This window comes from Anastrepha obliqua, chromosome 4 (assembly GCF_027943255.1).
Source record: "Anastrepha obliqua isolate idAnaObli1 chromosome 4, idAnaObli1_1.0, whole genome shotgun sequence".
Taxonomy (NCBI): Eukaryota; Metazoa; Arthropoda; class Insecta; order Diptera; family Tephritidae; genus Anastrepha; species Anastrepha obliqua.
In genome coordinates, this window is record NC_072895.1 from 27207075 (window position 1) to 27233599 (window position 26525).

Here is a 26525-nt window from a genome sequence, read left to right on the forward strand (position 1 = left end):
ACAGCTAATAGGTCTTACTAATTTTCTTAATTTACTAGAATTTTCACTCCAAGAGAAAATTGTAAAAAAAGTGCAAGAACGCAAAACCAGTAACAATTTACAAGTTTTACGAACAACTGATTAAATTTTTGGCGGGAAAAATGACATGAATGATTTCTTCAGTTGAGCTCCTCGTATTAAATTAAAAAAAAAAAAAAATAAAGCGAATAAAATGCGAAATAACGAGCTTAGCATCATCACATGATTTTATTTTGTTCACAATAAATTGTTCCATTTCATCTACGCTGTCAGAGGAAAAACACTCCGTTAGCAATTGTACTGTTGTGGCAATCGCAGCTTTCTTCATGCTTCTGTCGGTGCATGTATGTGTTAATGTATGTATGTATATTGCCAAATTAGTTAATAACAAGAAGTACAAGCACAAAACACAAAAGATACCTTTAAAATTAAATAAACTATAAATTTTATCTAAAATACACGAGTATTTACTTACATTCTCCATTTTTATTTAAGTTTAGAACTTTGACTCGACTCGCAAATTCGTGCAAGTAAACATTTGCAACTTCCCCTCAAAATGAAATGTAACTTACTCTCTCACTTTCCCCTACTTTGAAAGTTTTTTGCGCGCACAAACACCAAATGTTGATAGTTTGTAGCAATTGTTACAAATTATCTGTTTCGCGAACAGTCCTAATATTACGTTTTAGAGTTTTTTTTTATTATTAAAGCTCAGTATTTCAACTCATTTAAAAAATAACAATCAAAAATTTCTAATTACACACTAGGCAGGCACACTTTACAGTTAAACTTATCGTAAGCCTAGATCACAAAACAAATTACCAATTAGGCATGTATATGTATGTATGTATGTACAGTGGTGGCCATATCATATGCAACTAACATCCTATTTGCAAAAATGTGTACATATTTTATCATTAAAATTTACAGAATGTTGATTTAATGGGAAATTATATTGGTTTCGAATGTATATTTTTATTTTACGTTTTCAAACGAAAAGTAATTATTTGTTCCCTTAAAGAAGATAGACTCCCATTTTTACATCAATCCTAAAAGAGCATGGAAAAAACAAATGCAACTTTTCAAAATAGTTTAAGTAACACTATTGTAACGGTACTTTATTCGTTGTCTTTGGTTTATCTGTCACTCAAAATAGCTTGTATACTGCATATAATATAATATCAACTGTTCCTGCAAATAAATTAGTGTGTTTATTTAAATAAAGTTTCGCGGTTTTGATAATGGCAAGAGACAAATTTGGAATTGAACTTCGGAAGAGAATTATTGGAGATTTTCAGACAGGAATGACACAGAAAGGCATATCTGCAAAATACAGCATACACAAAAGTACGATTTCGCGAATAATTAAAAGGTTTGTTACAAGAAAAGAGGTTGCTGTTATTCACCGAGGAGGGCGCACACGCAAAACCAGCCAAAGGACAGACAATCTGATAGTACAACTGGCAAAAAAGAATCCTGAAATTGTTCCAAGACAAATAATAAAAGACTTAAATTTGCAAATATCCACGAGAAGTGTGCGTAGACACCTTTTGAAAGCTTCACTGCGAGGTTGCCGTCCTGCACACAAACCTATGATTTCAATGAAGAACAAGGCAAAGCGTTTGAAATTTGCCAAGGAGCATCTAAATTTGCCGATCAGCAAATGGAAAACAGTCCTTTTCAGCGATGAGTCAAAATTTAACTTGATAGGTAGTGATGGAATGTCTTATGTGAGAAGACCAGTGAATAAACGGTATGATCCTCGTTATTGCAAGAAAACGGTTAAGCATGGTGAAGGCAATATAATGGTGTGGGGCTGCTTTTCTGCAAATGGAGTTGGACCATTACATAAAATTAATGGAATTATGGACCGCTATGGCTACAAAAACATTTTGGAAGACGTAATGCTGCCATATGCTGAGTGGGAAATGCCGGTGCGTTGGGTCTTCCAACAGGATAATGATCCGAAACACACGGTAAAATATGTAAAGTCTTGGTTTACCGAAAATGAAGTTGATGTTATGGAATGGCCACCACAGTCCCCGGATCTCAACCCGATTGAGAACTTGTGGGAACTGGTTAACAGGCGGATAGACTGGACTAGCATTAGAAATGGCGATGAACTTTTTAATAAACTGCAAGAAGCCTGGAAATCGATCTCGATGAAAACCATTGATAATTTAATTGCGTCAATGCCGAAACGATGCGCCGAAGTCATAAAATGCAATGGGTTTGCAACAAAATACTTGTTTCACTATTTTTCACGATAGCTTTCAAAAAGTTGCATTTGTTTTGTCCACGTACTTTTTAAGTTGTGTTATAAAGGTAACATTTTTTTTATATCTGAATTAATTTTGTTTAATTTAAAAATATAAATTAAAAGTGTACATATCAAACTAAAATAAATTAACTTTCAATCAACATTCTGTAAAGTTTAATGGTAAAGTACAAACAATTTTTCGTAAATACTGTGTTTGTTGCATATGATATGGCCACCACTGTATGTGTAAAATATTAATTTATGTAAGTATATCCATTATATAAAATCGATGATGAATCGAAATGTCATGCTTATTTTCATACCTAGGTATGTGTGTAAATACAATATATATATATACATATTAAATATATATATCGGCAAACTTAACAGCTAATGCTACAGCTTAGTCAAGAGAAATAGTGAGTAGTGCATCTTCTGGATGCACTTCCAACAACGCCTTCGCTCCATCGTTGAACGGATAGGAAATGCTGCCATCGATTACCAGATCTGAAAGATGATATTACAATTAGCGCTAAATAACATGCAAATAAAAATATGTAGATTTAAGAAAATTCAACTTATTTGAAGCATGAAATGCTTTTTTAATCACCTGAAAAGACAGGCCACAAAATATAAGAAACAATTGAGAAAAATGTGAAAATGATTGACAACTGTCTGAATAATTAAAAACATGTTAGAAAAACAACCAGAGCAGCAGTCAACATTTAGTAAATGCAAGTCGTTATTTAGGGTAAGCCACTCATCCAAGCGATGCAAAGTGTCAACATCAAACGAATGAATGTAGTAAGAAATTAAAATTGAATTTAAACTTTTGCGCAGAATACCAGTTTGCTATTTGAATTTCAAACCGAAACAGTAAAACTGCTTGTATACAACTATGCCATCGTGCTACTTATAGCAAATCAAGAAGTGGGCTGGAACTACAAATTCAATGGTTTGTATGGTGGTAATTGCCGCTGATCAACAGCTGAACTGCTAATTTGCCTCGTTGATTGCTTGCAGGTATGGAAATAGCAAGTCGCTACGGCCAGGAACTGATCGAACCGACTATATTGTCGAAATTTGGATTTTGCTTTCGACTGCTAACAATAATATTAAACACGCTCGCCGTAAATGTCATCTTTAGTCCGGTAGTCAATTAAAAACATGAAGAAATCTCAATTCGATGCATAGAATTTTCGATTTTAATACATTTGGTCTTTTTTTTTATTTCTTATAGAAACGAAATAATCGCAAATTCCTATTGCCATGTATACTTTGGAATTTCTATAGCATTACTGCCGTAGCGGAAAATATTTTGGAAATTGTGTGGACCATGTACCTTTTGGAGGTGCCCTTTCGCTTATTTCTCACCATTTCTATGGTTGGTATATTTATGATTTCTTTACAAAGTAAATTAACGCTGCAAGTGTTGCGTTTCTATGAGTATTTAAATTACGTATAGAATACAAAGGGGCCGTCAAAAAGCAAAGCATTGTAAGCACCATTATTAGTAGATATAACAAATATAATAAAATATAAATTATGATGGCTAAATTATCAGCTACTTACTCGCATCGATACAACTTGACTTTACAAATAGGCTGTTCACAAATCTGCGCGCCTTGAAATCCTTTGGGATTGGCCAAACACCGACACAAATCTGTTCGCGTATTGAATAGCACAAACGTGGATCATCTAGGCGATAATAAGAAATTAACTGAAATAACGGTTTTTCATATGAATATTTATTGATTTAATTACCTGGCGCAAAACGTAAATTTTGATTGTATTGAGTAGCGATTTCATCTGCATCAAAAGCAGGTATTGGTTTACCCTCACCAGGCTCTGAGATAGGCAAAATGCCTACCAGATCCTCAACTTGTTGGGTTGTAATACGATTTATGCTGGAATATGAGTAGATAATAACATTGTTAAAATATTTCTTAGACCGATTTTTTTTTTGGATTGGAAAATACATTGAAATTTTATATTGCAAAAACCAATAAAAGCACAAATTTCAATTACCCTATTAAGCAAGTAGCAGTCTTTATTTCAATCGATCGCATGCGCTTCTGTAGGATTTTTATTAAACAACTTATTTGATTTTAGTTGTTTTTTGCTTTTAGACAAATAAATCTCATTCATAGAAATATTTAATATTTTCATCAACTTTTAATTGAAAGGATTCCAAAGGTACAGTTGGGAAAAATTATTTAGAATAAGTTTAAATATTGCATTAAAACCCCCCGTTAACTGACGTAGGAAGTATAGGGATTTTCAATAAGTATGTAAAAGTACGTTCACATATGCAGTAATTAGTAATAAATGAACGAAAATTAATTTGCCCACATACAGTTAGTAACAGAAGTAAGTATACACCGGATACGTTTTCAATTTTCCCCCAATCGATTACTTCAAACAACCTAAGTTAAAGCAAAATTGTGTTTTATTTACATGAATGAAATACAAAAATCACATTTAATCCAAAATTTTAAAAAGGAACAAAATTATAGACAGCTTTTTATATTAAACTTTATAAAAATTCATGTCTCAAAAGTAAGTATACAGTTCATCATATTATTAAGGGGGAAGTCTACTGTGAATTTTTCAAAAAATCGATTTTTTTTTTATTAGCTTAAAAAATACTTTGAACCCTCTTAAATAAGGTACAATATGTGTTACAGCTGGCTAAATTTTTCTTCGTTGAAATTTCGACCTTTTCCCGAAGCGCTCCAAAGCGCGTACCTGCGGCACATGAAATTTTAAACGAATTTTCTCGAAACTAAGTTTTTGTATACGGTGTACACGATATCTCGAGTTCTGATAAATGAATCAGCTTAAAAATTTAATTATATATTCTCTGTAATAGTGTCTCTCGTCTGACATAGGATTTTTTTGATATCGTTATTTGTTAAATTGTTATAAACAATAGTAACATCAATTTTAGGCGAAAAAAAAGAAAAAAATTTCAAGAATTTTTTTTTCAACGCCAAAATTTTTTATCGACATAATCCTACGTCAGACGAGAGTCAATACTATGTATATGATAACAATATTTTGTTTTTTTGTTTTAGATCACCGAAACGTAAGATTTCATGTACACCGTTTAGGCACCTAAGAAAAGCGGACCTGCGCTTGCAGAAGTGCCACAGCGGCCATTTTGAATATTTTGACTTAAAATTTTTTTTTCAAAAACTTAAATATATAATAAAGATAAGAGTTTAAATAGATTTTATGTACGAGCAATATTTTGTTAGAAATAAAATCCGGAAAATAAGCCTGTTTTTTTCCTTGTCACAGTAGACTTCCCCCTTAATTAGTGAAGTCAAAAACATAATTAAAATCAAATCCTAGCATTTGATAGGATAACCATTAGACTTTACAATCGCTTCAAGTCGTGATGGCATTGATTTCACCAAGTTTTCAGTTACAGCTGGTGGTATTTTATTCCTCATTTCTAATCGGATGTTTACGTATGTAAATGTTAAATGTTCCCATAAATGTTCGATTGGGTTTTTACCCGGGGTCTGTGGCGGTGTTTTCAACTGTTTTCGCACATTATATAACAGCCATGTTAGATGTGTGCTTGGAGTGATTATCCTGCTGGAAGATAAACGTTCGTCCAAGGCCCAATTTCGTAGCGCTTTCTTTTAAAATATTTTCAAAATATTTAAGTAACCATATAGGTCAGTAATATTTTCGATAAATACCAAGTTTCCAACCCCGTTCGCAGCCATACATCCCCAAACCATCACAGAGCCCCCTCCATGCTTCACAGTGCCGGTCATATTGTTTGGATCCAATTCCGCGTTAACTTTTCTCCAAACTTTTTCACGGCCATCAGATCCACAGATACTGAACTTACACTCATCAGAAAATATGACTTGGTTCCAAAACCTTTGAACGCTCTTTATTAGTGGTGCTTCCCGCACTTTTATATTTATTCACAATATTTTGAACTGTAGCAAAACTCCTATCTATTAAACGACCGATTTCACGCAATGATTTATGATCCTTGTGATATTTTATAATCAGTTTTTTTAAATCATCAGAAAGCTCTTTTCCTTTTGGTGCCATTACTAAAAATGTCGCAAAAATTAATACAAAACGTACTTCCATAAATAAATTTATACTCACTTTAATTATTTCCTTTTAATAGCTTTAACTTTTTTAATCAATACGTAAAAAAAATGTTATGCTAACTGAACAATCGTTTGCTGTATACTAACTTTTGTGACATAAATTTCGCTGGCATCCAAGACAAAGCAAAGCATGAATAACGGTACCTAAAATTTACAGCTAAATTCAGGCGCATATGAAAGCTTATCCCAGTACACAATTACCATGTGTAAAATATTTTGATTACATATTAAGGAAAGCGTTAGCGTCAAACAATTCCATAAATCAGGCTCCTGTGTACTTATTTATGTTACTAACTGTATGGCAGATTAGCTGCAAAATTTAAAATCAGCTGTCAAAACCGTTTTGAAAGGTTTTTCTTCATAGAAATTGATTTGGTGGAATATTTTAGTTGTTGTTGTTGTTGTAGTAGCATAAACATTCCTCATGCATACACGGGAAATGCTGCTGAAGTGTCAGTCCTTGGCCGGATATAAATCCGGGTCGTTCCGGTTACGTAGAACCGACTGTCGTGGGAACGTGGAATATTGGAATATTTCAGTGTTTTTCGTTTGTTTAATTATTTCCAACGATATGAAGAAAAGGCAAAGTTAATTTAATTACGCAATTTGCTGCTGAAATCCGTAACTGACTTCTACTGAGTTTGCAAGAAATTATGGCAGCAAAACGCATGCGAAATTCGATATTAAATTTTATAATAAGCAATAACAGACCAACGCGTCTATACACACGCTTTTCTCTGTAATATGAATGCCTAGTTAATAATACCTAACAACAATTTTATTAGAATTATGTCTGCAAACCACTTTTCTTTGGCGGCGTCCGCTAAATTTTTACTTTGACGTTGCTCCTTACATTCGTAATAATAACACAGGCCGACAAAATTTAACCAACATTCAGACCCAGAAACCAGACTATATATTTCCGAAGGTTTATGATGCGCTGAATCCAAATCTGGCCTCAGAATTGCTCTATCAGCTCTGGTTTTCGAGATATCCTAACCTAAAAGTGCAAAAAATCCCATTTTTGCCCATATTTGAGGTTATGTAGCCTTGCAGATGTTTTCTTTCACCAAAATTAAAGGATGGCATCTTTAAATACAATCCTTCTTTTTTCAAATGGCGTTTTGTTTGCTCAAATATCATTTTTTTCGCAGAGATATCGCATTTTGAAATTTTCATGGGCAAAAATGGTGTTTTTTGCACTTTTAGGTTAGGATATCTCGAAAACCAGAGCTGATAGAGCAATTCTGAGGCCAGATTTGGATTCAGCGCATCATAAACCTTCGGAAATATATAGTCTGGTTTCTGGGTCTGAATGTTGGTTAAATTTTGTCGGCCTAGTTCCATTAAACACGAAAGATACGATTATCGTAAAAACTCAAACTAATAAATTAATTTTAATTATCAATCCGAATTTTGCATGGACAGAGAAGCAGATACTAGTTTAAATTATTTCGGATACTTTTCCTTGTAGACTAGTGTAATTATCGATAACACAGTGATGAATGATGAAAAAAAATATCTTTATAATCTAAGATTATTTAATCGAAAATTTTTAAATTTTTAATAATTTGTATTTCCGGAGAGAAATTTTTTATGGGTAAACTCGCTTTTCAATTACGTATTGAAAGTTAAGCCGGAAAAAGTAGATAATCCAGTTATATGTGAACCTATTATAACATATATTTTGCTGAACTGAATCGGAATAAGTTCGATGCTCTAAATCAGCATCTAAAAAAGAAGTTATGGCTGTGCTGCGAAAGCAATAATTTTTCTGAACACATTTTGGCTTTGCTTTGCAGCTCAGATTTCAATGCACGAAGCTACAGCGCGCCACAAATAAGTTTTTCATCCAGCTGCACTTTGGCTTATATATTATTTTGAACTTTAAAACCCTTTAAATATTATGAGATTTACTACCTGCTCAACTTAAACAACAACTGTGGTCATCTGGTAACAAAAAACAGGACAATAACAATAACAATACGTTGGAGCAAATAATTTGTAACAATTGTGGTGTTCATGTATTCAAAAAACTTGCAAAGTAGGGGAAAGTGGGAGGCAAAATGACATTTCATTTTGAGGAGAAGTTGCAAATTTGTACTTGTAAGAATTTGCAAGCGAGAAAAACAGCTGGTTGCAAAGTAAAAATAAACACGAATTAAAATTTAAAAATTGAGTCAAAGTTCTAAATTTAACTAAAAATGGAGAATGTAAGTAAATACTCCAATATTTTAGTTAAAGTTTATAGTTTATTTAATTTTAAAAGGTATGTTTTGTGTTTTATGCTTGTACTTCTTGGTCATTAACTAATTTGGCAATATACTTACTATATACATTCATACATACATGCACAGACAGAAGCAAACAAAATGTAAAGAAAACTGTGATTGCCACAACAGTATAATGCTAATGGGATATTCTGCAAATGACAGCGATGATGAAGTGGAACAAATTATTGTGGAGAAAATAAAATCATGTGATGCTAATCCCCTTATTTCGCATTTTATTCGCTTAATTTTTTGTAATTTTTCCCGCCAACAATTTAATCACTTGCAATTGTTACTGGTTTTACGTTCATGCGCTTTTTTGATATTTTTCTCTTTGAGTGTAAACTTTCAGAAATTAAGTAACTGCATAATTTTTACATGAACCGACCTAATAGCAGTTACGACAACAAATACGAAAATACCCAAGCAAAACTCTAGCTTTTTCTAAATCACTGTACCAATAATGATGGGCTGTAACAATCTTCGCAACAAAGCGACAGTACAGCTTCAGATTTTTTTTATTACTATTCGCCTTGGAGGCTTCAAGTTTCCCAGCTAAAGTACAGCCGATGTAAATGAAATGAAAATAAGTGAAAACTGAAAACAATTTGAAACGCTAAGCCATTGAATTAACTCGATATTTTTTAACCCCAAGACTTTGACGCGAAATTCACCATAATGGAGACTGAACCTCGTACATTTTGTGCATTTGAACTTCAGCACTTGCAGCACTTCGACCAGTGCATTGTCCGACTGGCAACGAAATATTCAATAATAAATATGTATGCTGACTCAAATGGACTCACTATAGCACGCCAGCCTCTCTGGAGTGACGATTATTACGGCCGAATATTTTATTAAGCGCTCTTAAAGTTGCGATAAATAAAAAATAATTTCGTCATCATTTAACAAAACGATTTCAGTTGTTATTTCGAAGCCGAAAAAATCTTCTCATTTAACTAGGTTCAGCTGCGTGAAATTTGCCAATGAAAAATAGGCATTAAAGCTTTTTTTAATATTATATTCGAAGAAACTAAAAGATATGCCCATTTCTGAAGCATGAACAGTGTATACGCTTTTTGTTGCAACTATTCAGAATAGTCTTCACTTGTATTTACCTCGTGTGCCATGAAGTCGATCCCGTTCCAGTGCTCACACATAATCCTGAACACTTCGTCTTATTGTCGATATCGTCATGATTTATCACTAATTGCAAATGTGAAACACGTGCCGAAAGTTGTTCACCAATAAATACCTACATAATAAAGAAAAACCAAGTTGTTTACAAATCTCAATTGTGAGCATAGCAACTAAGATACTGACCTCGTTAAGCGCCAAATAGGGCAGAACTCGCTTCATTTTCGCCTTATATCGCAATGCCCATTCTTTGCTCAAATATTCCGGTTCAATCTTTTCTTGTTCCATTTTCGTCACAGTATGCCTATATAAATCGGTGGACTCGGGTATTTTGCCATTAGTGCCCAGTATAGAGGTGCGGATGCGTGTACGATACATCCACTGGAAATCACCCTAAAATTTTTGTGCAAATATAAAAACTTGGAATATAAAAAAATCTAAAACTGATCTATGTATTGTATGTATGTATGTAATGGGTACATTAACTCTCCATTAGGCAGTTGGGTCTGGCCAGACTTTTTACACTTTGGGCGTAAATTTAACATATTTATATTATAGCTAACGACTTGAGCGTCCAGATAGGTTAAAAAGTATTCTCGAGCAGGACGAAAAAAGGCCAGAGCCGGATGCTCAACTGAAGGTTTTAGAAAAGGTGCCCAATAGAGGTTTAAGATGGCATACCCAAAAAAAAATTTTTGTTTTTCTAAGTTATAAAAATTGGTATATTTTATAATTTTTTTTCTAAATTTAAGCTAATTTGATTTAATTCAATAATTCAAGATTTTTTTAAAAAAGGTGTCCAACGGAGGGTTAAGATGTCTTACCCAAAAAAAATTTATTATTTTTCCAATCATAAAAAATTGCTATATTTTATGATTTTTTTTTAACCTTAGATAATTTGATTTAATTCAATTCAATAATTCAAGGTTTTACAAAAGGTGTCAAACAGAGGTTTAAGATGGCTTACCCAAACAAATATGTGTTGTTTTTCCAAGTCATAAAAATTGGTATATTTTATGATTTTTTTTTTTAATTTAAGATAATTTGATTTAAATTCAATAATTCAGGGCTTTAAAAAAGGTGTCCAACGGAGGGTTAAGATGTCTTATCCAAAAAAAATTTATTATTTTCCAAATCATAAAAATGGCTATATTTTATGATTGTTATTTTAACTTAAGGTAATTTGATTTAATTCAATTTTCTTTAATTCTAATATTTTATTTTATTTTGGCTCATTTATTATTTTGAGTTATTCGTGAGGTGCACCATTTTGAGAATACCTTCATGTCGACAGATTCGTCGAAAGAGTTGATGAAATCTCTTAGTTTTTTTCTAAAAAAATCCCCCTGTTAACCCAAAAATGTCATGGTGGAAATCACAATATATACCAAATACACCGACTTTTTTCTCGTTAAGTTTTAAGCCACCATCTGCCGTTTGGAGGCGGCACAAAACTGTTTCCTCCATTTGTGGAAACCACATAAAAGGAGGAGCCCAGTCAAATGTCAAAAAAAGGGTGTAACCGCCAATTATATATATATACATACATATATATGGTGCATACAGTTGCGGTCAAAATAATAGTAGTGCTAGTAGTTTAATATTTCTATTTTTTTTTTTTCGTTGTCTTCTTTGGGCATTATTCGCTGTTGTTGTAGCAGCATAAACATTGCCCATATTTACATACGGGGAATGCTGCTGGAGTGACAGTCCTTGGCCGGATATAAATCCGAGTCGTTTCGGTAACGTAGACCAGACTGTCGTGGAAACGTTGGGCATTATTCGCCTTAGATACTGTTGTATAGCTATAGTTCCATAAAAAAATGACGTTATATTTGCGTATGTTCGCACTTGGTGTTGTAATTTCATTTATTTTCAAGTGTATTGGCTAATGAGTCAGTCAAAATAAGCAGTATTGCAAGGAGTGGGCTGCCAAAAAAATCATATAAAATATTTATTTGTGTTAAAAATTTAAAAGTTCAGTACTGCACTGGCCTGTTCATCGACAATGATTTGTTACGTTTTAAAATATTTATCCCAGCCTGAAAAAAGTGGACGTCGTCACTGACTGTTAAGTCGATTAATCGCGTGGTTAGGTATTCAAGGAATAATCCTTTCGCACCTGCTACTAAAACTGAACGCGAACTGGAGCTGGAGGCACGCGTGGAAACTATTGGTAGACGTACGAGGGAACACAACTTGGTTTGCAAATGAGCACTTCGATTGGCCCGAGAAATATTTTGTAGACAGATGAGTCCAAAATCGTGCTGTATGGTACAAGAAGACGTATACAAGAGGACAATACGTGGTACGATGTGAAGGAGGGAGTTGGTGACACTCATCTAACGGCGATGTGTTGTGGTTTTTTTTTTTTGTCGGGACAACTAGCAAGTACAGCACTCAGACACATTCAGTCCATTGTACTGCACTCGGATTCCCTTTTAATTTTCCTTAACTACTACTCGACCTCCGAAGAAATATGAATAGATCTTGTGTTGCCAAGAAGCCAAGGTGGTCGCTTCTTTACAACAGGAAGTGGTCCGCCGTCTCATCCTCCTATTCACAAGTTGGACAGAGTACACTGTCTGAGATACCTACCTTTTTCATGTGCTTTGCCCACAAAAAGTGGTCCGTCATCAGTCCAACCAGCTGTCTGCAGTCCCTTCTGCTTAATGACAGGAGGATTTGCGACAGTCGGTCGGACATGACAGGTAACATCGGTTTAGTCCATCTGCAGCCTCTCTCGGCCTGCCAAGCTCGCTTGTGGGTTGTAGTAACCCATTTGCTAACCGTGGCTTTGATGATTGTAGAAGGAAGTGGCGGAACGGGCTCCGGGCCAAAGAAGTTAGCCTCAGAGCCCATCCTAGCTAAGGCGTCAGAGGTCTCGTTACCCACGTGTCCCGGGGCATCAAATCCCTTGGATGAAAGCATAAAATGGTGGTAGACCAACCAGAGCATCTAATGCCGGGCCTGAAGTAGTCATGTGTTGTGGTCATATCTAACAAAGTATACGCTACTAAATACTGATTACACAGGCCAACAACCAAAAAGCTTTTTCGATAATTTTAACTAATTACTTTGTAATTTGGTGTCCTGATTACGAAAAAAATTATTAAAAAGTTATATCACCCATCAATTTTTCACATTTTACAATTAAGTAAAAATAAAGTTTATGTACCAAAATGTATCGGATATATTTCACAGTCCTGCGAGGTACAGTTTCTAAAACGGCTATGGGTGTTTCTTGAAGGTTTTTTTTATGCTGAAAACGAATATTAATCGTAAAAATATTTTTAAAAATGGATTTTAAAGCTAAAGACTAGTACTTTGCGATGCCGTTGTGGAAAATTAAAAAAAAACTTTACCTTGCTCAAAAAAAATTTAAAAAATGGCCAAAATCTGCATTTTTTGACTATTTAACCTCAAATTGCCAAAAATTCTGACGTGCTGGAGCTGGTCATATTCATTTTCAGCATAAAAAAACCTTCAAGAAACACCCATAGCCGTTTTAGAAGCTGTAAAAAAGCGAGATTTTGCAGGCCTGTGTTATTATTATGATTAATCAATTATTATTTTTCCTTTAAATCTCATTGAAATTAAATATTTTTTATTCCCACATGCAAAAGTTCGTATGAAATTTAATTTTACTGATGTTATAATGAATTATTTTTCTAATTTTACTTTCATGATTTTATTGTTAACAATCATAGATCCTTTCATTTAATTAAATCTTAATCATTCCCTACCCACTGTGTGGGCACTACTATTATTTCGACCGCAGCTGTACATACAATTTTATGTGTTTACTTACACTCTTTATTTTGGCCACCGCATCTGCTGTATTTTCTGTGTAATGCTTTGGCAACATTAATCGACCCTCGGAGCGCTGGGGATCTGAATTGAAGCCAACAATGGGTGTTTTCTGTTGACTCTGCGCAAATAGTGGACTGGCACGTCCCGCCGACAGCAAAAAGGTACCATCGCCGCCCACAGGTACAATCAAATCGGCCCATTTCATGATCTCCTTGCTTAGGGAGCTTCTAAATTCGACTCTAATTTTAGTAAATTCAAACATTCATCAATCATTCAAACAGACGCAGTCACATATGTATGTATGGAGTATAAATTTTCAAGTACCAAAAGTTGGCAAATTTTGATTTACATGTATGTACATATATGTAGATATGTGTGGATATGTAGATATGTGTGGATATGTAGATATGTATATGTACAAATGTATGCACATACAGTATTGGCCAAAACTATAGCACCCGCCTAGTGCATTTTTTGCGATTGCTGCTTTTCTCAAAACAATGAGATCAGAAATAAAAATTGTTTGCATTTTACTTTTGTTTATACCTTCACTTTTAATAAATTAGCATTACTTGCGACCATTTTTTTTTTTTATTTCAAAAGTTTAACACAAAATAGTTCGTAGCAGTCAAAAATTCAATCGATAAAACTAAAGCACCCCCTATATTGGTGTAAACAAATACGTTGCTATGCTAATATTTTATAGAAAATCCTTTATATTGCCAACATCTTGCGATAAGCCGTCCCATGCTCCTTATACAGCTTCAAACAATTCGTTCTTGGTCCTACAGTTTTCGCTATTAATTTTCACATTAACGATCTCTCATAAGTTCCCGATGGAGTTGAGGTAAGAGGCAGAGCTCTCTACTTTAAAACGTCTATACCATTACGTCGCAACCAAGTTTTGCAATGGTTAGACATCTGTTTAGGATCATTGTCCTGTTGGAACCTCCATCTCAATGGCATCTGCTCTTCAGCGTATGGCAGCAACCCGTTTTTTTAAATGTTGGAGTACATGAATGTACGTACATTATTTCTATTATTCGTTGAATTGGTACAAGGGATCGTACTAATCCAGAAACACAGCCCCATACCATTATGTTATCATATTTGGTAGTTGCAATGCAATACTTAGAGTTGAGTCTATGCCCTTTCGGTCCTCTCACATGTCTTATACCATCGGAATCTTTTATACAATACAATTCGATTTATCCGAGAATAAACCAGTCTTCCATGTTTGGGCCGTACAATCAAAGTGAGCTTTCCCAATTTTTTCTTCTTCTTCTTCTTCTTTCATAGCGTTATAACGCGGGGTGCATCAAAACTTCCTTCAAAATGCTCCTCCAAAGCAGTCTAACTTGAGCTGTTACTTCGTGTAGTTACGTATTCCCAACTTCTTAAGATCGTGTTCCACTGCGTCTATCCAACGGTTCCTCGGTCTGCGTTTGGCTTTTACGCCCATTAGCTTTCCTGTCAAGGCTTTCTTCACGCTACAATCAGCAGGCATACGGATAACATGTCCTAACCATCTTATGCGCTGCGCTTTAATAAAACGTACAGCTCTCTCGTTCTAAGTTAGATCGTTCAGTTCAGCGCTCAATCGAATTCGGTAGGTATCATCATCCATTCTTATGGGGCCAAATTTCTAGTCTGGCCTTAATATTTTTATATTTCAGCCGGCCACCGACTGAACAAGCCTGCTTCAACTGCTCGCTTTCTAAATTTTTTTTTATTTCTGATCTCATTGTTTTGGGAAAAGCAGCAATCACAAAAATGTACTAGGGGGGGTGTTATAGTTTTGGCCAATACTGTATGTAGGTATCTCTGTACGTATGTATTATTGTGTGGAATGTAAGTAAGTATTATTATATGAATTGTACATTATTTCCATTCCTTTATTATAAAATAATAGAATGCATGCAATCGAAAAAATTCAAAATGAAAATAATTCCTAAAATACTGAAATTAATTAATTGAAGGGTGTTTTTCCGGACTTTTTAACATTTAAATTAAAGATGTAACGCTGTCATGTTTTTTGCATATGAATCCCAAATGAAATTCAAAAAAACTGTAGAAAAGCATTTGTTATCGAATTGAGAATCAAATTTTAATGGCTATGCATTTGTAAGTCAATCCATTCGTATGTATGCGCTTAACAATGTAATTCTTTTGCATGAAACGTACAAATAGCATTCAACACTCAGATTCAATTCTACCGTTACCTATTAGCCACCTTAACTTCGCAGCCCACATCCAAAAAACTCTTTACCACCTTTCGCTCAAAGTCCTTGTGTATATTATGCAGATACATTAACATTTCATAGTCGGTGCCCCGATGCCGCAGCTTCTTTTCCAGCTGCTCTCGATTTAGTTTTGGATAGCGCATCTGTTCGAATTCGTATCTCGAAAATTTCGCTATGATTAGCGCACGTTGTAGTTTGAACTGAGGTGGTGGATATTTAGCCATACTCCCACTGCCTTTGTTGTGACTGCTGAATTTTCGCCATGTGCGGTATTCTGAAAGAATTAGTAAAAAGAATTTAACTCAGAATGTAGTCCTTAGTCTTAGTACTTAGTCTTGCCATAAATTCTGCGACAAATTTTACAATGCATACGGCGAGAACAGATTTGCAAAAAAAGTTCCGTTATTTTTTATTTGTTGTTGTTGTAGCAGTAATATAAGCCCAGTCAGTGTAGTGTATATCACCGGTCGTCTTCGTCTAGCTCATCTAAAGGTAGAACCAGAAAACCAGAAAACTGTTTCGACAGGTTGGGTCCAGAGGGAGAGGGGTGTTAGATGCGTGGGTTTTATGGGGCATGTGCAAAGGTGGTTAGTGGCGTGAGAGGTGCCTTCACATACAAGACATACGTTTGGTATGTCCGGGTCAATTCTGAATAAGTAGGAGTTTAACCTGCTACAGTATCCAGAATGTAATTGTGCCAAGGTTACGCAGGACTCTCGGGGAAGTTGGAGCCATTCATTTGCAATGGTGGTGGTGGTTGGACTCCGATTACGGCATTCGGGGGTCGGGAACTTAAGAAGGTGATAACGGTCTCCCGATGAATGTCGTTTATTGTCTGTCTAAACACTGTCTGGTCCAGTAAATGTCTGTTCGTTTTGTCCTGGATCTTGACGGCGTAATTGAAGATGTGTCTGCTGACGTGCCTGAGAGGCGGCTCTGGCTCAAGCAGATCTCTGCTAGGGTAAAACCTGCAGTAGCATCCCAACAGGAACTGCTGAGCAGTTTATTGTGCTCCATTACATTCCCATGGCAGCTGGTTCTACGTTACCGGAATGACTTTAGTTCATTTGCATTGCCTACTCATAAATTATACTCAGTTTCGTGGCAAATTTCGCTTATTAGCGAGAAGAAGAAGAAGAGCGAGGGAGTGAGGAGCTAAGGAAAATCGCATTGCAGTGATTGCATTAAAAAAGTGTAGTAAAAGTGCAAGTGAGATTTGCGAATTGCTGAAAAAATGTAATATTTCGATAATTTTTGTTTACCGCACGATCAATCGTTTTTCGTAAACGCCTAAAGTGATAGACAAGAAAAGAAGTGCCAGTGCAACCATAAAAGCCGCTCGCGAAAGAATTCGCAGAAATCCACTTAGAAAGCAGAAAATCATGTCAAGGGAAACGAATGTGTCGATCAGATCCATGTCAAGACTAATTAGAGATGATCTCCACATGAAAGCCTTCCGTCGACAGATGCAAGCAGCTTCTTCAGTGGCGCGCGGTCAATGGCCATGAAAATATTATTTTCACAGATGAGAAAATGTTCAGTGTTGAATCTTCTAAAGACTCAAAAAATGTTGTTCCAAGGGTTCAGCGTGGCCACCATGCAACCTCTGTAATAGTTTGGTGGGAAATGTCTTGTAAAGGCGTTTCATCTCTTCGTTTCTGCGAAAAACGGGTTAAGACCGGGGCAAAAGTGTACCAGATGGATGTCTTATAAGACGTGGTGAAGCAGTTGAGAAGTACTCTCTTCAATGGAGAGCGTTGGAACTCCCAGCAAGATTCGGCGCTGCAGCCCATGAGGCAAAAACCACCCAACAGTGGCTAAAAAACAATATTACTGGGTTCATAGCCGCAGAAAATTGGCCGTCTAGAAGTCCAGATTTCAATCCATTGGGCTACATTTTGTGGTCAGACTTGGCGAACATGGCCTATCGAAGGCCTTACAGAAATTTGGAGAATTTCAAACAATCTTTGGTTCGAGCAGCGACGTCACTATCCATGGAAACCGTGCGTACTGCAATAGCTGAATGACTTAATTGTTTGAAGGCTTGACTAAAAGCAAATGGTTGTTGTTGTTGTTGTTGTTGTTGTTGTAGCAGTACCTTTGCCCTGTCAGTGTAGCGTAATCACCGGTCGTCTTCGTCTAGCTCATCTAACGGTAGGCCCAGGAAACTAGCTGTTTCGACGGGTTGGGTCCAAAGGGAGAGGGGTGTTAGATGATTGGGTTTAATGGGGCATGTGAAAAGGTGGTTAGTGTCGTGCGGGTGCCTTCACATGCTGAACATATGTTTAGTATGTCGGGGTCGATTCTGAATACGTAGAAGTTTAACCTGCTACAACATCCAGAAAGCAAATGGTGACCATTTCGATTGAAAATTTACAATTTTTTAGAGATCATTAAGAACTATTCAGAAGGCTTCCGACCTCGTTTTCATCAAATGTGTGGTAGACATTTCATAGATAATAGCGAACCGTTATTTATTGAATTGTCACTCGCAACTACAGTAAAGTATATATAATATATAAATATTTTAAGGCACATTGCATACATACATACAAATGGGTTTCGCTAATTTTTCAAAAAATATACTTTTCATGAACAACACATAAATATATTCCGATTAGCTGAGAACACATGCTGATATCAATTCATTAGTTGATAAGACTTTTAATTTTAGACGCATTCCAGTGCCCACGTTTTTCCATTGTTTACTTCCCATCCCTTTCTCTTTCAGTATACCTACAATAAATTGTTTTTTCATGTCATTAGTTTGAATGAAAATAGTATTTTATTTATTTATTTATTTATGTGCGTATAAGCACTTCTTCTTATCAATAAAAAAGCGTGTATTCTTTGCGTCACGATACAGTATCGATTGGAATATTCGAATATGTATATAGTATGTACAGGGTTGGCCATATTAAACTGACCCATGTGATTATTAAAAAAATATGGAAAAAGAAACATTTTTTTGTGTTTCATTGTGAAAAACATTTAATTTAGTTCAAGGAGATTCGTTTACATCACTTTTTGAATATGATATCGTGCAAGTGGTCGCCCTTAGCACGTATTTGGATATGTACAGGGTTGGCCATCTTAAACTGACCCATGTGATTATTAAAAAAATATGGAAAAAGAAACATTTTTTTGTGTTTCATTGTGAAAAACATTTAATTTAGTTCTAGGAGATTCGTTTACATCACTTTTTGAATATGATATCGCGCAAGTGGTCGCCCTTAGCTCGTATAGCGTAATGTGCCCGTTTTTCGGCGTTTTCCATAGTTTTGGCCAGCGTCTCGGCCGATATGGCGGCTATTTCCCGTCGGATATTGGCCTTAAGTGCGCCTAGTGTCTTTGGCTTGTTGACGTAAACCTTAGATTTCAAATTACAGTAAAAAGTTATAGGGTTACTCAATGGGTCAGTTTAATATGGCCAACCCTGTATATAGGTACAAATGTATGTTTATCATGTTGTTGCTGTTGTTGAAGTGGATGAAGTATTTCTACTGAAATAATCCTAATTAGCGACTAGCACCGTCTTACTACCACTGTTCTCGTGTGATGATGTCTTGTTTTTTTTTTTTTGTTTCTAAGTCAGATCCATTTTGTGAGATCCAAGTATAGCAGCAAATTCTTTATCTCGTTGCCTGAGATCTCATTAATTTGCTGTAAGAAAGGCTTACCGAAAGAGCGAGGTCGTGCCCTAGCTAGCCCTGGACATTCACATAAGTAGTGGAAAAGACTTTCCTTCACCCCTTCCCCTTGACAGCTTCTGCAGATGGGATTGAAAGGGAGGTTGAGTCTGGCTGCATAATCCCCTTCCACGTTCCAATGGCCTGTAAGGGTTGCAGTGATGCGTGAAATGTTTGGTCAACAGCATCCTAACAGGTAATTCGTCCTTTAGATTTTGTACGACGGTCATGTGTTTTTTGTTCTAATACATGTACAGGGTGGCTGATGAAAGCCGCTACCAAAAAAAAATTGAATAACTTTTTTTTCTTTTTAAGTTATCTGTTCCATTTTTGTTTTAATTTGCAGATTGATCTTTAAAATTTATTAAAATGGACAACTGGGACACGCAAACAAGAATTTGGATAGTCCGCCGCTATCACGCACTGGAGTCCGTAGTTTTGGTACAGAGAGAGTACAGGCGGATGTTTGGCGGCGATCCCCCGAGCAGATGGACCATAATGAGACTGGTGAATAATTTTGCTGAGCAAGGAACAGTCGCAAGAAGGCCTTATCATCGAAACCCACCAGTTCGGACGGAGGAAACGATCGCTGCTGTAGCTGCAGCTATACAAAGCAATCCAAGGGTTTCAACAAGAAGCTTATCTGCTCAACTTGGTGTCAGCCGACAGTCTTTGCAAACAATAATGCACAAAGATTTAGACTTATTTCCCTACAAAATTCAAATGGTTAACAAACTGAATGCAGCAGACTTGCCGATTCGCTTGGAATTTTGCCAGAAGATCCTGCAAATGGTGGAAGAAGACCAAAACATGTTAAACTGCCTTTTCATGTCTGATGAGGCCCATTTCGATTTAAACGGCAATGTGAACAAACAAAATTGTCGAATATGGAGTACTTCTAACCCACAGATACTCCACGAGACGGAATTGCATCCTCTTCGCGTGGCAGTGTGGTGTGCGGTTTCTTCACGCTGTATTGTCGGGCCTTATTTTTTTGAAGAAAATGGTCACACCGTTACGGTTACTGGAGACCGTTATTTGAAAATGCTGAAAGAATTTTTCTATCCAGAACTACGCCGAAAGAGAATTCCTTTCAACTCTGTGTGGTTTCAACAAGATGGGGCAACGTCTCACATAGCCCAGACTGTTATGACAGAGTTGCGACGAAAATTTCCCAATAAACTGATTTCAAGAAACTCCGAATTTCGTTGGCCCCCCAGGTCGCCTGACCTTACTGCACCTGACTTTTTCTTGTGGGGTTTATGTAAACAAGAAGTTTATAAAACAAAGCCAACTAATTTGGATGAACTAAAACAATCCATTCGGGCAACAATTGCGGCTATTCCTGTCGCAACTCTCAAAGCAGCAATGAACAACTTTTTACTAAGATGCCGCACTTGTGTCAACGAGCATGGGGGGCATTTAAATTCAATTATTTTTAAAACTAGTTAAGCTACATTTAATAAAATTTAATGACCTTCAACTTGAAAAAAAAATAAATGAATTCCGTACACTAAAAAAAAAGTTATTTGAGTTTCTTAATGTAGCAAAATTCATCAGCCACCCTGTAGTTAATTGCTTTCACCTTCTTTCGGCTAAAGCATGATAGTGTCAAGCAATCTGCTATGTCTAGTGCCGGACCTTTTCTTGCTAACTCATCTGTATCTCATTACCCTCAATATTCCTTATATTCCTATGACCGGGAACCCATATCAGAGTAATTTCAAGCCAATGACTAAGCAATTCTAGTTCCTCTCTACATTGTAAGAGATGAAACGGAGTTAGAGCCTAAGGCCTTGATAGCTGCTTGACAGTCTGAAAAGATAGCGTTTCCACGACAGTCGGTTCTACGTTACCGAAACGACCCGGATTTGTATCCGGCCAAGGACTGTCACTCCAGCAGCATTCACCGTATATAAGTATGGGGAATGTTTATGATGCTACAACAACAACAACATAGCTACTCTTACACCAACTTCCTTGTAGAGTTTTAGTGATTTGCATGCTTCTCTGATTGCTAGTAGTTCTGCCTGGAACATGCAGGCGTAATCAGGAAGTCGAACTGACTGAGATAGGTTGAGCGGCTCCGAACGGAAGCCAGCTCCCACACCACAGTTCATCTTAGACCCGTCAGTGTAGATTTCAATATCTTCCAATCACCTTCCCTTTGCCCTATTCGGCTCTCGATGGAAAACGTAACGTAAAGTCTTTCTTGAAGTTAAGGTCGGGGACTGTGTAGTCTGATTTGTTTTTGTTTGTAGGAGGATCTAGCTGTGACCGTACGATCTTGTTGTCCAGCTTCCTATGTCTCTGAGTCTTACCGCGCTACAAGTAGCGACTGTTTTTGTATGTAAGTCTAATAGATGAGTTAGCACAGAGTCTATCGTATCATAGTCTTCTGTAAAAATGAAATCACATTTTTCGGATTTCGACACTAAGCGCCCAAAGACGACGCGATAGCAACTAATAATATTAATAATAATTTTGGATTTCAATTCTAGCCTGCTCGCAATGTAAAAGATAGGTTTTTAAAACATAAAGACATACTCGTTGGTTACAATCACTTTTTCCCGGTAACACTTCGAGTCTTGACTGCAATGCTTAATTAATTAAAAAAAAATTGCATACTAGAGATGCCTTAGAGGGTGTTTTTAAGAAGTTCAGTTGGAATTAAATCTTTGGTATAAAATAATTTGCAATATGAAGCCCAAGAAAAGGCCAAAAACGTTTTTCAATGATATTGAAATATACCGAAAAGATACACTGCCGAATGCACGATCCCACGACAGTCGGTTCTACGTTACCGGAACGACCCAGATTTATATCCGGCCAAAGACTGTCATTTCAGCAGCATTCCCCGTACATGTATAGGAAATGTTTATACTGCTACAACAACAACTGCCTTAACTATTCTAGCAACTCATCCCACAACAACTTGCGAGAATCATTTTCATTACTTCGTCAGCTCAAAATATATTTAAGAAATACGTTGTACGGTGGAAAGCCCCTTAGGTAAATTTGCTAAAAAAAGTGACAAGGCGAAATCAGTTTATATGTAGTTTGTTTTACTTTCACGCGACTAAATGTCTTTGTTTGTGCCATTGTGATTTACATTTAATTGTTTTCACTAGAAAAATGTTTATTTTTGGTGTTATTATTAATATTTTTTGTTTTAGAACATTGAACTTGATTTTTATTTTTGCTTTTGTACATATGTACATATGTATTTATATGTGCATGTTTAATTTTAAGTTTTTTTTTTTACTTTTTATAAAAAAAGTAAGTAAAGTGTAGAAAAAGTAAAGTAATATAAGAAAATCCATAAATATTTACGTATTTCGTATATAATATTTATATACATATGAGAACATTTTTTCAACTCGAATGTTCAATTCTTTCCTCGCAAGCAATAAAATTATAGCAAATTTTTTGAAGAAATTTTAGTGCATTGTAGTGAAATTTGCGTGCGTGTTTGCTAATTTTTAGAATCAAACAAACTCATAACCTGCGAGTGTATTTCTGCCATGAAAAGCTCCTCATAAAAACCATTTGTCGTTCTGAGTCGGTCTGTAGGTCCCTCCATTTGTGGAACAACACCAAGATACCCACCACAAAATGGAGGAGGAGCGCTTGACTCAAAAAGTGGCACAAAAAAAGAGATTATTATATCAAAAGGTATTTTAGTTACCTTTACAATGATGTACTTGGTTTTATAGAGGATCAAAAAGTTTTTGGGATATTAACGTTTTTAAAATGTATAAAATTTACTGTTAACCTTGGAAATATCGTACATTTACAATTAGCGTACACAAAAGGGTGATCAGATTGGAGGTACTTTTTCCAATAGGGATATTTTGACAGATCACGCACGACTACTGGCAAACTAAATAAATTTTTTTTAAGGTATTCATTGACGTTTCATCATGGAAGGGCTTAAGCCTCAACAACGTTTACAAATCGTACGTTGTGTTACGGAAATCGACGCTCTGTGAAAAGTGTTCATCGCGCGCTCAGGCCAACTTATGGTGTACATAACCATTCAGCGATGAGGCCCATTTCTGACTTAATAACTACGTCAACCGTATTTGGGCTGAAAAGCAACCCGAGATCATTCAAGAAAATCCGTTACATCCATTGAAAGCAACCTTTTGATGCAGCCTATAGACTGGAGGAAGCATCGGCTCATATTTCTTCAAAGTCGCGGTTGGCGCCAATGTAACTGTGATTAGCGAACGCTATCGCACCATGACAAATGACTTTTTGTTGTCGACAATTGAAATTGAATTGTTTACGGATGACTTAGATACGGCGCAGTTGCGGCCAACATTTGAAAGGGATTATCTTTAAAAAATAAAGGCCATGAATGCTTCTACACAAAAATAATAAAGATTGCCCAATCAATTTGTTTTATTTCAATTTAAAATCCGATCAATTTAGAGATCAACCTTTATTTTTGCACTGTTATTATCAACAAAACTTTTTCTAGCGAACCTTATTTTTGGTTTTTTTCTTACGAAACGGTACGTATTTTTTATTTACACCTACTAAAATGAATAAAATCAATATTTCAAAGTTTTTGGAATCGAATAGCATTATTTCAAAACCTACTCGTGTAAGCAGGGTGGTCAACTTTTGAATCAACTTCACATTCTAAAAATCGCCTGCGAAACTTGAACCGCGTAAACAACTTTTCAAGTTAGCAACGAGATAACGAATTTAATCAAAATACAAAAATATGTACGGCAATATGAAAAATAAATTTAAATTTACCTTTCGCAATTTGATAAGTCAAGGTTTTCGACTTAAACATGTTTGTGGTCGAATGTATTTTGTTTGTGGTGATAACGGCTTTTTTGCACTCTCAGCAATTCCCTTATTTTCTCCAGAGCAATGGTTGTCTTCTTTCAAAGATTGCAAATTATTCCTGGTCATAAAATTATTTGCGGCGCCGCTGCTTGTGTTACTATAAAATAGCTTTTATAACTTTCTCGTCTTTCCGGAAATTCGTAAACAAATACAGCTGCTATATCTCCATCAAATCATATCAGCACATCAGTAGAACGCGAATGCGGCTTTCCAGTTGTAAAACAAGTCATTGAATACAGAAGAAATATATTTGCGCATTCAACTATAATAAAATCGGTTCTAAAAAATTCAATACAATGAATGTAAAATACCCACCGTTCGTAGCCTACAACAACATTCACTGTTAGATCGATTTCCAGATAACAATTTATTTTTTACTGACAAATATTCTTTCGCTTTCCTTTTTCCAAGTAAACGGACAAAAACTAACTAATGTATGTATGTATGTGGAGATCGGACATTCACACGAATATATATATATATATATGTAAGTATGTATGTATGTATGTACGTATTTATGGAGCGCCACTAGTGAACTTTGCCCTCACTTTACTTCTTCGCCTATTTATTAAGGAGATTTTTGCTAAAGCTACCGTTTTTGCTACTGAGACCGAGCGCATTTCAAGGGCACAATAACTTTGTAATATTTCGCAAGTTTTCCCAATTTTTTCTTTGAAAATATAATCGCTTTCGTTCTTATCTAAACATATGCACGTCTCACACAAATTGATGTTTACTTGTTTTCTTCGGTTGTTTACCGGCTCCTACGAACATATTCTCGCTTTGACTTCTCAGACACCACTGGTTTCAACACTGGCCTCTCTAAATTCAGCTGCATATGTACGTACATGCTTTCATTATTTCAAGTAGGTATTACTTTTATCATTTCACTGGACACTCGGGAGGAGCTTGCATTATTATTTGCTATTGCCACTTTAGTGATAAGTGATAAGCGTGTCGATTTTCAGCTGCCTATTAAACTTTATTTATTTACATATCCATACATACATAATATATTGCTTCTCCTTAGCAAGAGGTACAGTTACAATAGGTGAGATGACAATAAAATGGTTTAAGGTACGTTTACATAAATATACGAAAAGCCAAAGAGACGGCGGCATGTCAAACTACAAAGAGCTTCATTATTTTCAAACCGCTTATTTTTTGCCCGCTATGATGAAGTTTGCTGAAGTTGTTTGTATCGTATGTCGCAAGGGGGATTTATTACAGGTGATGGCATCCACCCAGCTGATTTTTTCGCCGTAGTTAAGAATAATGTCGTAATGACTTCTTTTGTTTATATTCGTGTGCTTGCAAATACTTCTACTTATTAATTTTTTATCTACATATTTTTATTACACACATGTCTGATTGAATTTTATATTTTGTGAATGTTTATTTGTCACTTACTAGCACATTACATTCAAGATTATGTACGTTTGTCCATTAGCTTTTCGACAGCTAAGTCAGCAGCATATGGTCTTATAGCAATTGACTTTCCACTTTGGAGTTAATATTTGGTTCAAGTAATTGTATGAAATCCTCACTCAGAGGCGGCGCTGCGATTAAGAGGAAATATTATCTTAATGGAAGTAGGGGCAAGTATTCCCTTGCTTGACTTATATGCGATTACCATCACCCAAGGTGAAAAGGTGGTACCGGTAAATCAGCTGACTTTTTTTCGCAATGTCCATGTGGCTGTCAACCCAGAATGAAACAAGGCGAATTCATTCCTTGTTTTCTATTTTACAATACTTTTCTTTGACCATTAAACGTGCAAAAGATTGTTGTTGGTCTAGTGCCACCACCTTTAATGAATATGCCTTGCCATCGCTTGTAATAAATTCGCCTTGGTATATCGTAGTAGGTTGTATTCGTTCAAAAATATCTCAAAGACTTACAAAATTTATTGTCACAACATAGCAAGGCGAATCTATTAAAGGTGGTGTTGGTAGATCAGCTTATTTGTTTTTTTTTTTTCGCTGTGTCCATGTAGCTGTCAGAACAGAATAAAACAAGGCGAATTCGTTTTTTGTTTTCTACTTCGCCCATACCTTGCCGTGACAATCAAACGTACAAAACAT

The 26525-nt window shown here is 35.7% G+C and overlaps 2 protein-coding genes across 5 annotated transcripts; one reads left to right on the forward strand and one right to left on the reverse strand.

The window, feature by feature from the left end:
- Positions 1-696: 696 nt before the first annotated feature.
- On the reverse strand, positions 697-24875 carry LOC129243940 (NAD kinase 2, mitochondrial). 3 transcript variants are annotated; one of them, XM_054881423.1, is made up of 9 exons: positions 24757-24875; positions 24346-24703; positions 15866-16160; positions 13642-13867; positions 10017-10223; positions 9812-9948; positions 4043-4185; positions 3851-3976; positions 697-2785 (listed from the first exon to the last, which is right to left on the reverse strand). In XM_054881423.1, the coding sequence occupies exons 2-9, from the start codon at positions 24383-24385 to the stop codon at positions 2682-2684; spliced, it is 1278 nt and encodes a 425-aa protein (XP_054737398.1). In that variant the 5' UTR covers positions 24386-24703; positions 24757-24875; the 3' UTR covers positions 697-2681. The 3 variants fall into 3 exon arrangements, with proteins under 3 accessions (XP_054737398.1, XP_054737397.1, XP_054737396.1); XM_054881422.1 differs by having other exon boundaries at positions 13642-13870; XM_054881421.1 differs by having other exon boundaries at positions 13642-13882.
- Positions 2828-3835, forward strand: LOC129243942 (uncharacterized). 2 transcript variants are annotated; one of them, XM_054881424.1, is made up of 4 exons: positions 2828-3029; positions 3119-3245; positions 3302-3429; positions 3519-3835. In XM_054881424.1, the coding sequence occupies exons 1-4, from the start codon at positions 2970-2972 to the stop codon at positions 3741-3743; spliced, it is 540 nt and encodes a 179-aa protein (XP_054737399.1). In that variant the 5' UTR covers positions 2828-2969; the 3' UTR covers positions 3744-3835. The 2 variants fall into 2 exon arrangements, with proteins under 2 accessions (XP_054737399.1, XP_054737400.1); XM_054881425.1 differs by having other exon boundaries at positions 2852-3029; positions 3119-3233.
- Positions 24876-26525: the final 1650 nt, after the last annotated feature.